The 12,548-nt window shown below is 33.9% G+C and overlaps 1 protein-coding gene across 1 annotated transcript; it reads left to right on the top strand.

The window, feature by feature from the left end:
- The first annotated feature begins 1,280 nt into the window (after nucleotides 1-1,280).
- Nucleotides 1,281-11,985, top strand: LOC131155380 (xyloglucan galactosyltransferase MUR3). Its single transcript, XM_058108461.1, has 2 exons — nucleotides 1,281-3,815; nucleotides 11,763-11,985. Exon 1 carries the CDS (start codon nucleotides 1,882-1,884, stop codon nucleotides 3,712-3,714), a length of 1,833 nt encoding a protein of 610 aa, XP_057964444.1. The 5' UTR covers nucleotides 1,281-1,881; the 3' UTR covers nucleotides 3,715-3,815; nucleotides 11,763-11,985.
- Nucleotides 11,986-12,548: the final 563 nt, after the last annotated feature.

Below are 12,548 nucleotides of genomic sequence, written 5' to 3'. Positions count from 1 at the left end.
CCATTTGATTAAAGTGGGGCTAGTCTCACCACTACATATTTGGTTTGCACAAAACGATGATCTGCCTAATCATCTAAGCATTTCTGTTCTTTCTTTTTTGCTTGTTGATTAGAGCCATATTCACCTACGTGAATAATGTCTACGCAACTAGGATGTGCACTTTCTTCCTTCTAGCTCTACTATCGGTAACTAGCTGTGGTGACTGTTGCTTATACAAATGAAATTTGGGTGAGATTAGCCTTTATTCTCCTTTATCCATCAGTAGGAAATTGTCTAATTAGTAGCATCTTCTCTCAGGAAGCGCACAAAGGAGGTGGTACAAATACTAAAAAAAATTATCATCATAACACTAATTTAGTGACTCTAATCAAGCAAAATGACATCCATATTGCAAATTATTACTTGAAACTCATGCTTTCCGACCAAACACTTATGTGTGTTTGTCGCGTGCTCAACTTTTTAAAAAAAATATTTACTACCAGAACAATAATTGTCAATGACACATGGGTCATTTCTTCCACCATTGTAAAATATGACATTGTCCCAGAACATTGTTAGTGCAATAATACTGTCACTTTTTAAAAAATTAATTTAAAAATTAATAATTCACAATAAAATATGTTGTTAAAAATATAAAATAAAAATAAGTGAAAAAGAGTTTTTATGTAATTCCCTATTCACACCCATTTATTTTTGAATAGAAAATAAGATTCTAAAACTTGTTTGAAACTTGAAAAACATTAAAAAAGGAAAAAGAAAAATGTAAACAAATTTACATTTTCATGTTTGGCTTTCAAGAAAAATTAAAAAGAAATAAAAAAATAACAAATCAATGAATAAAAATTTAATTTTAAACGTGTTTAACATTTAATTTTTAATTATATTAAAAATTTTTTCATTTTTAATTATATTACTCAAGAAGAAATTCTCATTACTAATTCGATAAAAAGACTATTTAGAGGATATACAAAACCGTTTTTATTCTTAAAAAATAAAATTTTACAAAATTCAAGATCACGCATTTTTATCTCCTAAATGTTATCTTATATATCAAGAATTAATTATTCAGCGACCAAAAATTCAAATTTAGATTAGGAGGCAATTTTAATGATATTCAAAATACAGCTTCACTTAATGCTTATTTATATTAAACGTAACCTACTCTTGAACGATAATCCACTGCATGAACACGGTCTGCTCCTCATTGGACAACGGCAAATCATATGGTGATGATAGAAAAGTTACACATCAAAAGCTGTGGGCTCACTGTAGGATTGATCTCGTCATCACTCACCGTCAATCCGCGTCGCGCAAAATCCAACGGCTACCGACGCAGGTGCAGTTAGCGGACGCCTCTAAAATACGCGGCAGCCTCGCCACCCTGGTTCATAAAAGCTCAGTGCCTCTCTGTCTCCCCATCTCCCCTCTCTCACCACGAGTCACTGCGTGCTTCTCTCGTTTCTCTCAACGACTATTCGCAAATCTATGTAAGTTCTTACCTAGTCCATCTTTCGCTAATTCTTCGTCGTTCTTTCAGTCCAGTTGTTAGCTAAAGATCTGTAACAGAAATGTTATGATCTCGGCTATATACGGCGATCAGAAAATTCTGATGCTTTAGCTATAGACTCAATTATTTTGTTCTATTGAGCTGTTTGGATGCGATAAAGTTGTGTTGGATATAAAGCCATGCGATCTTTACTGTTCTTTGAGGATGATTTTGTATTGAATGTGCAAAATGAGAACTGAGATTTAGGGTTTAAGTTATTGATTTCTGAAATTGTGTTCTGGTGTTGTGGTTATTTCGGGATTAATGAGTGGTTGCTCGGGAAGTTGGGGTTTTGAGGTGGGGATCTGGTGATTGTTTTGTGGAGGCCAAATCTGATGCGACGTCGGCCCACGGCGAGCTTATTGCCTGAGCACATGGAGAAGGGATCAGTGAAGAATCAACAAAGCCGGCTTTGTTGCCTAGCATCATTGGCGGCGTTTTTCTGGTTCATGTTGTTGTATTTTCATTTTATTGTGCTTGGAGGTAGCCCTATTGGTGAGTCGGTGAACTTGCAGCCTAATCAACTTACAACTCGTCAAATACAACCTGTTCCAGTTAGTTATGAGTCCTCGACAGCCCGTGTAGAGGCAGCTCAGCAGACAACGACCCATGAAGAAACCCAGAGTCAGAGTACCCATCATCCAGCAATAACCCATGAGGAGACACAGAGTACCCATCATCCAGCAATGACCTATCAGGAGACTCAGAGTACTCATCCTCGAGAGTTGGATAATTATCTATTTATGAGGGCTTTGAGAACCATAGAGAACAAGAGTGATCCATGTGGTGGAAGGTATATTTATGTTCATGACCTTCCTCCTAGGTTCAACGAGGATATGCTTAAAAAGTGTAAGAGTCTTAGCCTTTGGACTAACATGTGTAAATTCATGACTAATGCGGGGCTTGGTCCCCCGCTTGAGAATGTGGAAGGTGTATTCTCAAATACTGGATGGTATGCAACAAATCAGTTTGCCGTTGATGTCATTTTTAGCAATAGAATGAAGCAATATGACTGCTTGACACATGATTCTTCGATTGCTGCAGCTATTTTTGTACCCTTTTATGCAGGGTTTGATATAGCACGTTATCTTTGGGGCCACAATATATCAGAGAGGGATGCAGCTTCACTAGATTTGGTTGATTGGCTTATGAAGAGACCAGAGTGGAAAATTATGGGAGGAAAAGACCATTTTCTTGTAGCAGGGAGGATAACATGGGATTTTAGGAGGCTTACTGATAGTGAAGTGGACTGGGGTAACAAGCTTCTGTTTTTACCAGCTGCAAAGAATATGTCCATGCTTGTTGTTGAGTCGAGCCCATGGAATGCAAATGATTTTGGTATCCCATACCCTACATACTTCCATCCAGCAAAGGATGCTGACGTGTTCACTTGGCAGGAGAGGATGAGGAAACTGGAGAGAAAATGGCTGTTCTCTTTTGCTGGTGCCCCACGTCCTGACAACCCCAAGTCAATAAGGGGGCAGATCATCGATCAGTGCAGGAAATCTAAGGTTTGTAAGTTGTTGGAATGTGATTTTGGGGAGAGCAAATGTCATTCTCCCAGCAGTATAATGCAGATGTTTCAGAGCTCCCTTTTTTGCCTACAACCTCAAGGCGATTCATACACTCGTCGGTCTGCTTTTGACTCAATGTTGGCAGGCTGCATACCTGTTTTCTTTCATCCAGGTTCGGCCTACACACAATACACTTGGCATCTTCCAAAGAATTTTTCAAAATACTCCGTATTCATTCCAGAGGATGATATTCGCAAGAGGAATGTTAGCATAGAGAACAGGTTGACCCAATTATCTGCTGAGCAGGTCAACTCAATGAGGGAGGATGTTATTAATCTCATTCCAAGGCTGATATATGCAGATCCTCGCTCTAAATTGGAGACTCTTAAAGATGCCTTTGATGTTTCTGTACAGGCAGTTATTGACAAAGTTACCAAGTTGAGGAGGGACATCATTGAAGGCCGTACGGATGACAATTTTGTGGAAGAGAATAGTTGGAAGTATGCTTTACTAGAGGAAGGACAGCGTGAGGTGGGATCGCATGAATGGGACCCATTCTTCTCAAAACCAAAGGATGCTAATGGAGATTCAGGTGGTTCTTCTGCAGAAGCAGCTAAAAATTCCTGGAAGAATGAGCAAAGAGATCGATCATGAGTAGGGGAATAGGTTATATATAGAACTTTTAGTAATGCCTTAACCATGCAGGCAGGAGCTTAAAACAAAATTGCCTGCTACAAGTTAGATGTGGGACACAGGTATGAATTCTATCCAAGGCTTTGTCATGGAATCAATTCAGAGCATACCATCAAGATTGTGAAGCCCTTAATCTTGTTTCAACCAAAAACATCAACACATATTATCTGTTTTCTATATATTCTTTTACAGAATTTTGTTCTTCTGCATTATTGTACTTTTGCTGAGTGATTCTTTCTAATTTATTTCATACACATGCCTATAAATTGTTGTATCGGATTTCCTAATCAGAGATTCATCATTTCATCTACTGAATATTCTTGTCTGGCAATCCTTTTTTTTTTTTTTTTTTTTTTTAATATGGAAAAATTTAAGAAGAATATATAAAGCACAAAGGGGGATACCAGATACAAGAAGGCCTAGATGCTAGAACTAACAAAATAGAAAACAAACAAGTATTACAAAATCTAAGCAAAAGAAGATTAAAATCCTGCTAATCTTTCAACCTTGGAGATGTAGCAGGCTATATCGCCTATAATTGAATAGATAATAACATTGATACCACTAGTAGGGTTTTCAAAGATGGTCATATTCGCTACTCTCCAAATATGATGAACCGTGATAACTAGAACTAGCTTATTAACATCAGCAGCAGCCCCTATTAGCCATTCTTCTCAGCTCATCATCCCAATTTTTTGGAGAGGGCAGCAATTGCTCCTTGTAGCAACAACTTCAGAATAAATTTGCTAAGTGATCTTGCAGGAAAACTATAGATGGTTTCTGCTTTCAACCATTTAACTACAAAAAATACAACTTTGGGAACAAAGATTCTTCCATTTACCCATTCTTTCCAAGGTTCTTAACCTGTTCCAAGCTGCTATCCAAAGAATCACAGCATATCTTGGAATATGGTTTTTAAGCCATACAATCTTGTACCAACTTACAATCTCAGACTTCTTTTCTACAGCCTCCTAAGCCTCAGATAAATGTAATTGAGATAGTTTTTTCCCAGAAAATTTAAAAATATCAGAATCAGTTAGGATTGGATAGTTTTTTTTCCCAGAAAATTTAACAATAGCAGAATCAGCTGAGATTGGTTGAAAAGTAATCGATCCAAATATTTCTGTAGTCAGACAAGATGATCTCCTTGGCCAGTACCAGAAATTATCTTTGATTATTGTAGAAACAGTAGCACTCTGGGGAAGAAAAACTCAGTTTGTATGGCAAAACCATATTTCATGAAGAGAGGAAAGGGTGCCAGTTAAAGGTTAAAAAAAAAGTGAAGTATTCCTTCCATCACCAATGTTATATTTCTCTAGCCAACCTTTATGGAAATAAAAAATGAGTTAATGATATTCATTTTTTAACACTCTCACTTTTTTTAGTAAAAATACAGGATTATTTACTACTTGCGATTATTATATTATTGCACTGGCAGTGTTCATAGAACAAAATTTTACATAAATTGACATACTTTGGCTCATGTGACAATTATGGCAAATAGCCCAGAGAAGTGGTTCCATCATGGTCTGTTGGAACACTCAAAAATCTTGTTTGAGTTGCAATTTCAACTGTGCTCAACTTCATGCCTTTGAAATTCTTCAGTCTCTTCTGAAATTTAGAGTATGAGACTGAAAGTAGGAAAACTGTCCTTAGTTTTCCTACTTTCATGGCTGAATCAAGATGCTGTAATATTGGCTGAACATCTACCAAGAAAGCAGATGAGATGGGAGAATGGAGAAACAGATGGCTTTTGCATTGTCCCCTTTCCTTGCTTTGGTCTAGTGTAGGAAACCTGTTATGATTGTTTCTGTGGCTAGAAGGAATTCAATTTGAAGCTTAGATAGTTTTAGTGCCATTCATATTTGGGAAACCTGTTTAGGATTTAGATAGACATTTTGAGTGGGTGAGGTGCTTGAGTGCTTCAATTTTTAACTTTGCTCATCCCACCTTTTTTCACTGCAAGACAAGAGTAAGCAGGGGTAAACTTTTGATGAGCAGAGGAGCTTATTTCCACTGGAAAGGGATTTTGATTGATGGGGGATGTCGTATTGATGCAGGCACTCCCTAAGGGAATTTGAGCCCAAATCACTGGAAGCAAGGTATATTGAGGCTTATGATGGCTGAGTAAAATTCTTCCATCTTCCAAACAACTTGAGGGTAAGTTTCGTCCACAGGGTGTTGACATTCTTTACTAGTATTGTTATTCTGCACTTACTATCATAAAGTTGTCATTTTGGGCGGTCCAGATAGGTGATGTCACAGGCTAGTGGACTGTCGTGGCCATTAGGATCACCTTTTGTCTCGATCCGTCTAGATATTACAACAGAATCACTCTCCTGAGTAAGCTGGACTCCACCAAGTCATTTCCTACCATACACATTTGGATGTATGAGAATGCTTAGAGGCTTAGAGATCCATTCAGAGGCTCAAGCTAACTTAATGGGGCATGCCTGGAGTGACACTGCAACACAATGAAACACAATATTTCATTGTCATTCATAAGGTTCCCACCCGTTGTGGGTGCCAACATTCTGTCCTGCGGTTATTATACAATGCAGAGTCAATGCCTACTACGGCACATTGGGGGTGGTAGAAGCTCACCAGGTGTTTTCCTGCATAAAGAGCTTTCTGTAGTATCCTCACCAACTCAATTTGAATCTCGTGCTCCGTTAATAAGTTAGCAAACCACTTCTACTCATCCAAATTGCGTAACATTTGGAAGTTTCCATAGATGTGATTCCATGCTCGCATAACACACTTTTAGGTCAAATGTGGTAACACCTTCCCATTTGCAGCAGTTAAGCCTTCAATTTGATGGTGATCCCCAAGTTTTGACCTGTGAAAACTCGACTTTCTATGCCTGGTAAATGACACCGCATTTAGCAATAATTTGTATCTATCTTCCCAATTAAAGGAACTCAAACTCTGAATTTACTGAAGAAATTTTTTTGACAGTTTCATTCTTTCCTCTTTTCTTGTACCTTTGTCGCTGATATGTGGGTCCATCATCCACCTCATTCAATCGACATTCAAAATTTGGAGCTCAAAGATCAAATCAAAATCTTCTATCCCGAGAGATGCATCATGCCCCTTACGAATTTTCACTCATGCCAATGCTCAAAATTTGAAGTAAAGTGCTCATTTCCAAACCCAAACTCAGGTGTTTGCTGTTGAACTTGAGTTCGAGTGTCGTATATAGCGTAGTTGTATGTTGACAGCATGTAAGAACAACAGTACAACACAAGGACCTTTTAGCCCACACAGTTTCTGTGTCTTGTGGCAACAATTTTCCATGCCTCCTTAACATAACAGAGACATGCCCTTTAGTCAATTCCTCTGAACTTAGATCTGGTCACATAAATATAAATGAAGCCCAATTAGTGTCTGGATCCTTTAGTCAACATATTAAAGGACTCCAACCAATAATATGATCATCTGGAAGCTCCTCTCATGTGACTATATTAAGGAAAACATCTTATAGATTCAAGATCTTGGAAAAATGCTTTTGCTATATCCTAGTTTTCATAGATCCAAGAATTTCACCTCTACAAATTATTTGATGATTATATCCCTCCTCACATCTCTTGTTTGTTCTCATACCCATATCTACTGTTTAAAATAATCTTAAACATCCTTATTTCCTCGGAGTGGCATCAACAAAAGGATTAAACCCATCAATATACTACCAATAGAAAGAACAAAATGACCAATACGCACCAAAGATGGATTGATTGTTACCAAATTGTTGGGTTAATTAGAAAATAGTTTGTAGGCCACATTTTAGTGGGGCTATGGCAACACACTCCTGTCAATGTAGCAGGTCCCTATGAAGTCTTATATTGTCATAGAGATCCAATGTATGACACTGCTCATGAACCAAAGTAGAGTTGCGTGGATTTTGAAAATGAGGATTTTTGATAAATTAGGGAGTTCCTACATTGAAAATGTTGTTTTGCCCTGCACATTTTGAAAATAAGAAACATGAAAGAATTGAGATTTTTTTAATAAAACAGATAGAATAGGAGAACTTAGGGACTGTTTGGTATCTCTAAAAAATTTGAGGAATGAAAATCAAATGTCAAAAATAGAAACTAAAACTTAGAAATCAGCAACCGATTTGGTTTATATTTTGAAAATTAATATAAATTAAAATTTTAATTAAAAAATGCTCATTTTCATCTTTAAATCCAAATATTGGAAAAATATGATTAAAATAATAAAATTACAAATAATACATATTAAAAAAATTATTATAATAAAAATAAAATTTATTATAATTATTTTATTTAATTATCTTACTTTCAAAATTTATTTTATAATAAAAATTTTATTAGACATGATAATTGAAAAACAGTAATAGTATTTTATAATGGGCTTATTTATTTAATTTAATTTTATGTAATCATTTAACTTTAATTATAATTTAAAAGTGTATAAAATGAATAATTTAATTCAAAAAAATTATTTTTGAAAATGAAAATTTTTGGTAGCAGTTGTCAAAACAATTGAAAATTATAAAATTTAGTTTTTAGTTTTTTAAGGAATGGTTGAAAACCAGCAATAGAAATAGATAACTGATAACAAAAGCAAATTGGTTTCATAATTTGTTTTTTTGCTATGGAGAAATAGAAACAGAAAATAGGAAACACTAATGAAACCAATCAGACCCTTAATTGTTACGACATGCTAGGAACTGTTCCTTTCAGATTTTTTTGCTGGTAAAAGAATGTTATCTGAAACAATTATTGCTAGGATTGTATATGTATTTGAATTATTTATTTTGAAAAGTATGAACAACAATATTTATATTTAGTTATATATTTTAAAAAGAAAAATCTGGATGACCAGTGGTTGCCCAGGCTTAGGACACAACCTTCCCAAACAATGAATCTTTTGTTTTGTTTTTTTTTTTGTTTTAATAACGAAGTCTACTCCCAAACTACAATGATCACAGTATACCCTATCTAGAAAAATGTAATACTAATAAAATTCATGAGATGTGAGACGCACTTCATCCCTTCCCAGGACTCTTTTTGTTCTTGTGCAACAAAAATATGCATAATATTGATACATGGAAACATAATGAGCAACAACAAAAGCAAGCCTTAGTCCCACTAATTGGGGCCGATTATATGAATCATTTTTTGTAGATTTATGCGATTATGAACCATTTCTTTTGATAGATTCAAGGATATTAAATTCTTACTCACTATCTCCTTCAAAGTTATTTTAGATCTACCCTTACCCCTTCTATTGCTCCCTATAGTAAGTAAGTCACTCTTCCTCACAAGTGCACTATAAGGCTTATGTTGCAAGTGTCCATACCATTTGAGTCGTCCATCCCTTATCTTATCTTTTATAAGAGTTATACCTAACTTATCACGAATATGTTCATTCCTTAATTTATCTTTCAATGTTATACCATTCATCCATTTAAGCATTTTCATTTCGGCAATTTTTACTTTTTGGATATTATGTTTTTTCGTTACCCAACATTCCGATCCATATAACATAGTTTATCTTATAGCTGTCCTATAAAACTTTTCTTTCAATTTTAAAGGTATTCTACGATCACATAGTACACTTGAAGCACTTCTCTATTTTACTCAACCTGCTTTAACTCTATGCATTACATCATCTTCAATTTCTCGTTCAGCTTGCATAATAGATTCAAGGTATCAAAATCTACAAGTGCTATTTATTTTTTCATCATCAAGTTTAACTTTGTCTCTAATATTCCTCCTATCATCACTAAAAAATTACATTTCATATATTCTGTTTTATTTCTACTTATCCTAAAACCTCTAAATTCGAAAGTTTCTCTCCATAATTCTAACTCAACCTCTACTTTGTCCCTAGTTTCGTCAATTAATACAATATCATCTGCAAATAATATATACTATGGAACCTCCTTTTGAATACTTTTAGTCAATTGGTCCATCACTAAAGCAAAAAGATAAGGACTCAAAGCAGATCCTTGATGTACACCTATGATAATTGAAAATTCTCTAGTTTCTTCATCTATAGTCTTTACACTAGTCATTATTTCATCATACATATCCTTAATGACATCAGTATACCTACAACATACATCTTTTTTTTTTTTTTTTTATATCTAAAACCTACCATAGAACTTCCCTAGGTATTCTATCATATGCTTTCTCAAGGTCAATAAATATCATATGCAAGAGTCTCTTTTTTTTCCTAAACTTTTCCATTAATCTTTTTAAAAGATAAATAGCTTCTGTGGTAGATCTTTCAGGCATAAAACCAAATTGATTTTCTAAGATCTTCGTTTCTAACCTTAATTTTTATTCAACTACCATTTTCCATAGTTTCATCGTATAACTCATAAGTTTAATTCCACGATAGTTATTATAATTTTGAATATCTCTTTTATTTTTGTATATAGACATTAAAGTGTTTTTCTTCCATTCATCTGACATTTTTATAGTTTTTACAATTGTATTAAATAAATTAGTTAACCATATAATTCCGTTATCACCCAAACATTTCCAAACTTCAATTGAGATGTTATTTAGTTCCATAGTTTTCTCATTTTTCATCTTTTTTAGTGCAAACTTTTTGTTAACTCTAATTTTGCGAAGAAATCTTATATTTTTAGTCTTTTCATCATTTGACAATTCTAAGTTTAAGTCTTCTATTTGATTTTTGTTAAACAACTTACTAAAGTAATTTCGCCATCTTTCTTTAATATCCTCGTCCTTAACCATGACAATATCATCCTCACTTTTTATACATTTTACTTTACTCTTCCTTTCTCTAACTTTAGTAAGTTTAAATATATCTATTTCCCCTTCTTTTGTACCTAATCTATCATACAAACTATTAAATGCTCTATATTTGGCTTCACTAACGGTCATTTTTGCATATTTTCTTGTCTCCTTATATTTTTCAAAGTTTCTTTGTTTTTGTATTTTTGCCACGTTTTATATCAAATTCTTTTTATCTTTATGATTTTTTGTACATCTATTCCACCACCAACTCTCTTTGTTATTCAAGAATCTTTCCCTTATTAACCTAAAATCTCTTTTACTATTTTTTTAATAAAGTTAACTAATTTATTCTAAAGAGTATTTGTATCTATCTCATTCTGTAAGGTCCAATCCTCATCTTTGATCATTTTATCTTTAAATTTTATTATATTTTCTCCTTTTAGGTTTCACCATCTTGTTCTCCTACACTGGTTTATTTTATTTTTTTTCTTCCATTTTTAATGCATATATCTAACACTAAGACTTTATGTTGTGTGGTTAGACTTTCACCTAGAATAACTTTACAGTTCTTGCATAATAAATGATCTACCCTCATAGTTAAAAAAAAAAATTTATTTGACTTCTATTTTGTCCACTTTTAAAGGTTATTAAGTGTTCTTCTCTCTTCTTAAAATAAGTATTCATTATACTAAAATCATATGACATAGCAAAGTCTAAGATCATCTCCCCAGACTCATTTTTGTCTACATATCCATATCCTCTATGTATCATTTCATAATTTTTATTATCTCTTCCAACGTGTCCATTTAGATTTCCTCCTATAAATATTTTCTTAGTCCTCGGTATGCTTTGTATAATACTATCCATATCTTCCCAAAATTGTCTCTTAAGATTTTCTGTTAAGCCAACTTGAGGAGCATAAACACTAATGATATTTATTATCTCTTGTCCTAGTACCATATTGATTTTTATAATTTTATCCCTTACTCTAGTTACATTCACAACGCTATCTTTTAAGTTTTTGTCTATAATAATGCCTACTCCATTCTTATATTTTTCTTTTCTAGTGTACCAAAGTTTAAATCCTGATTTATCGATTTCTTTAGTTTTCTCCCCTCCCACTTAGTTTATTGAAGACAAATTATATTAATTCTTCTTCTAATCATTGTATCCACAATTTCCATACTTTTACCCTAAGTGTCCCTATATTCCAAGTTGTTATTCTAATCCTAGTTTCCTGAACTAACGTCTTTACTTGCCCACGTCCAGAATGATGCAGGAACCTTCGCATATTTGACACCGTACTCGGGCGCTGACACGGCGCGTCGCTTTGGAGCGACGACCTAGCCCACCCTCGCCCACATTTCGCTACACCTACTTTGCTTTATTTTTATACCATTTCATTTCCCAAACTAAATGTAATGTTATAGGTTAAAAATATTCTTATAATTTTACTAAACTGATGACATAATGCACATGTTATTCATTATAATCTTGTCATCTCAAAATCCTTGATGAGCTGAGCAAGCAAAAATATATAATAATGATTTTTAAAATATTTTAACAAATCATGAACTTAGAGGTATTTTTATAAAAATACATGGGATTTCATGTTAAATCAAATATTAACATCAACCTTAATTGGAAATTTTCAAATATTTTCCAATGTAAATTATATAATTTTTTTATTAAAAAAAAAAAACCCATTTAACAATATAATTGAGATTCTACCAATCAAATATATTCCGAGACTTAAAATAGCAAGCCAATGAAGTGGAAAGTGGAAATGGAAATACCCAATTTTTCTTGCTATGTGCAACAGTTTTGGACCTAACTTTAATAAGGTATTGTCTGCTTTGATTCATTGGTCTCACGAGTTTATCCTATATAAAAGATGTTTGGAGTTCAAGTAAGCCTTAGATCTCTTTGATACACACCATGATATGTTCTCCCTTATAATTTATAATGCTCTCGTCAGAGTGACTTGCACTTCTGTTTAAGATCTATCCTTATGATAGTACTTTTAGGGTAGCTCTAATACAAAATATAATAGTG

Source organism: Malania oleifera, chromosome 5 (assembly GCF_029873635.1).
Source record: "Malania oleifera isolate guangnan ecotype guangnan chromosome 5, ASM2987363v1, whole genome shotgun sequence".
Lineage (NCBI taxonomy): Eukaryota > Viridiplantae > Streptophyta > Magnoliopsida > Santalales > Ximeniaceae > Malania > Malania oleifera.
This window is presented reverse-complemented; position numbering and strand designations above follow the sequence as displayed.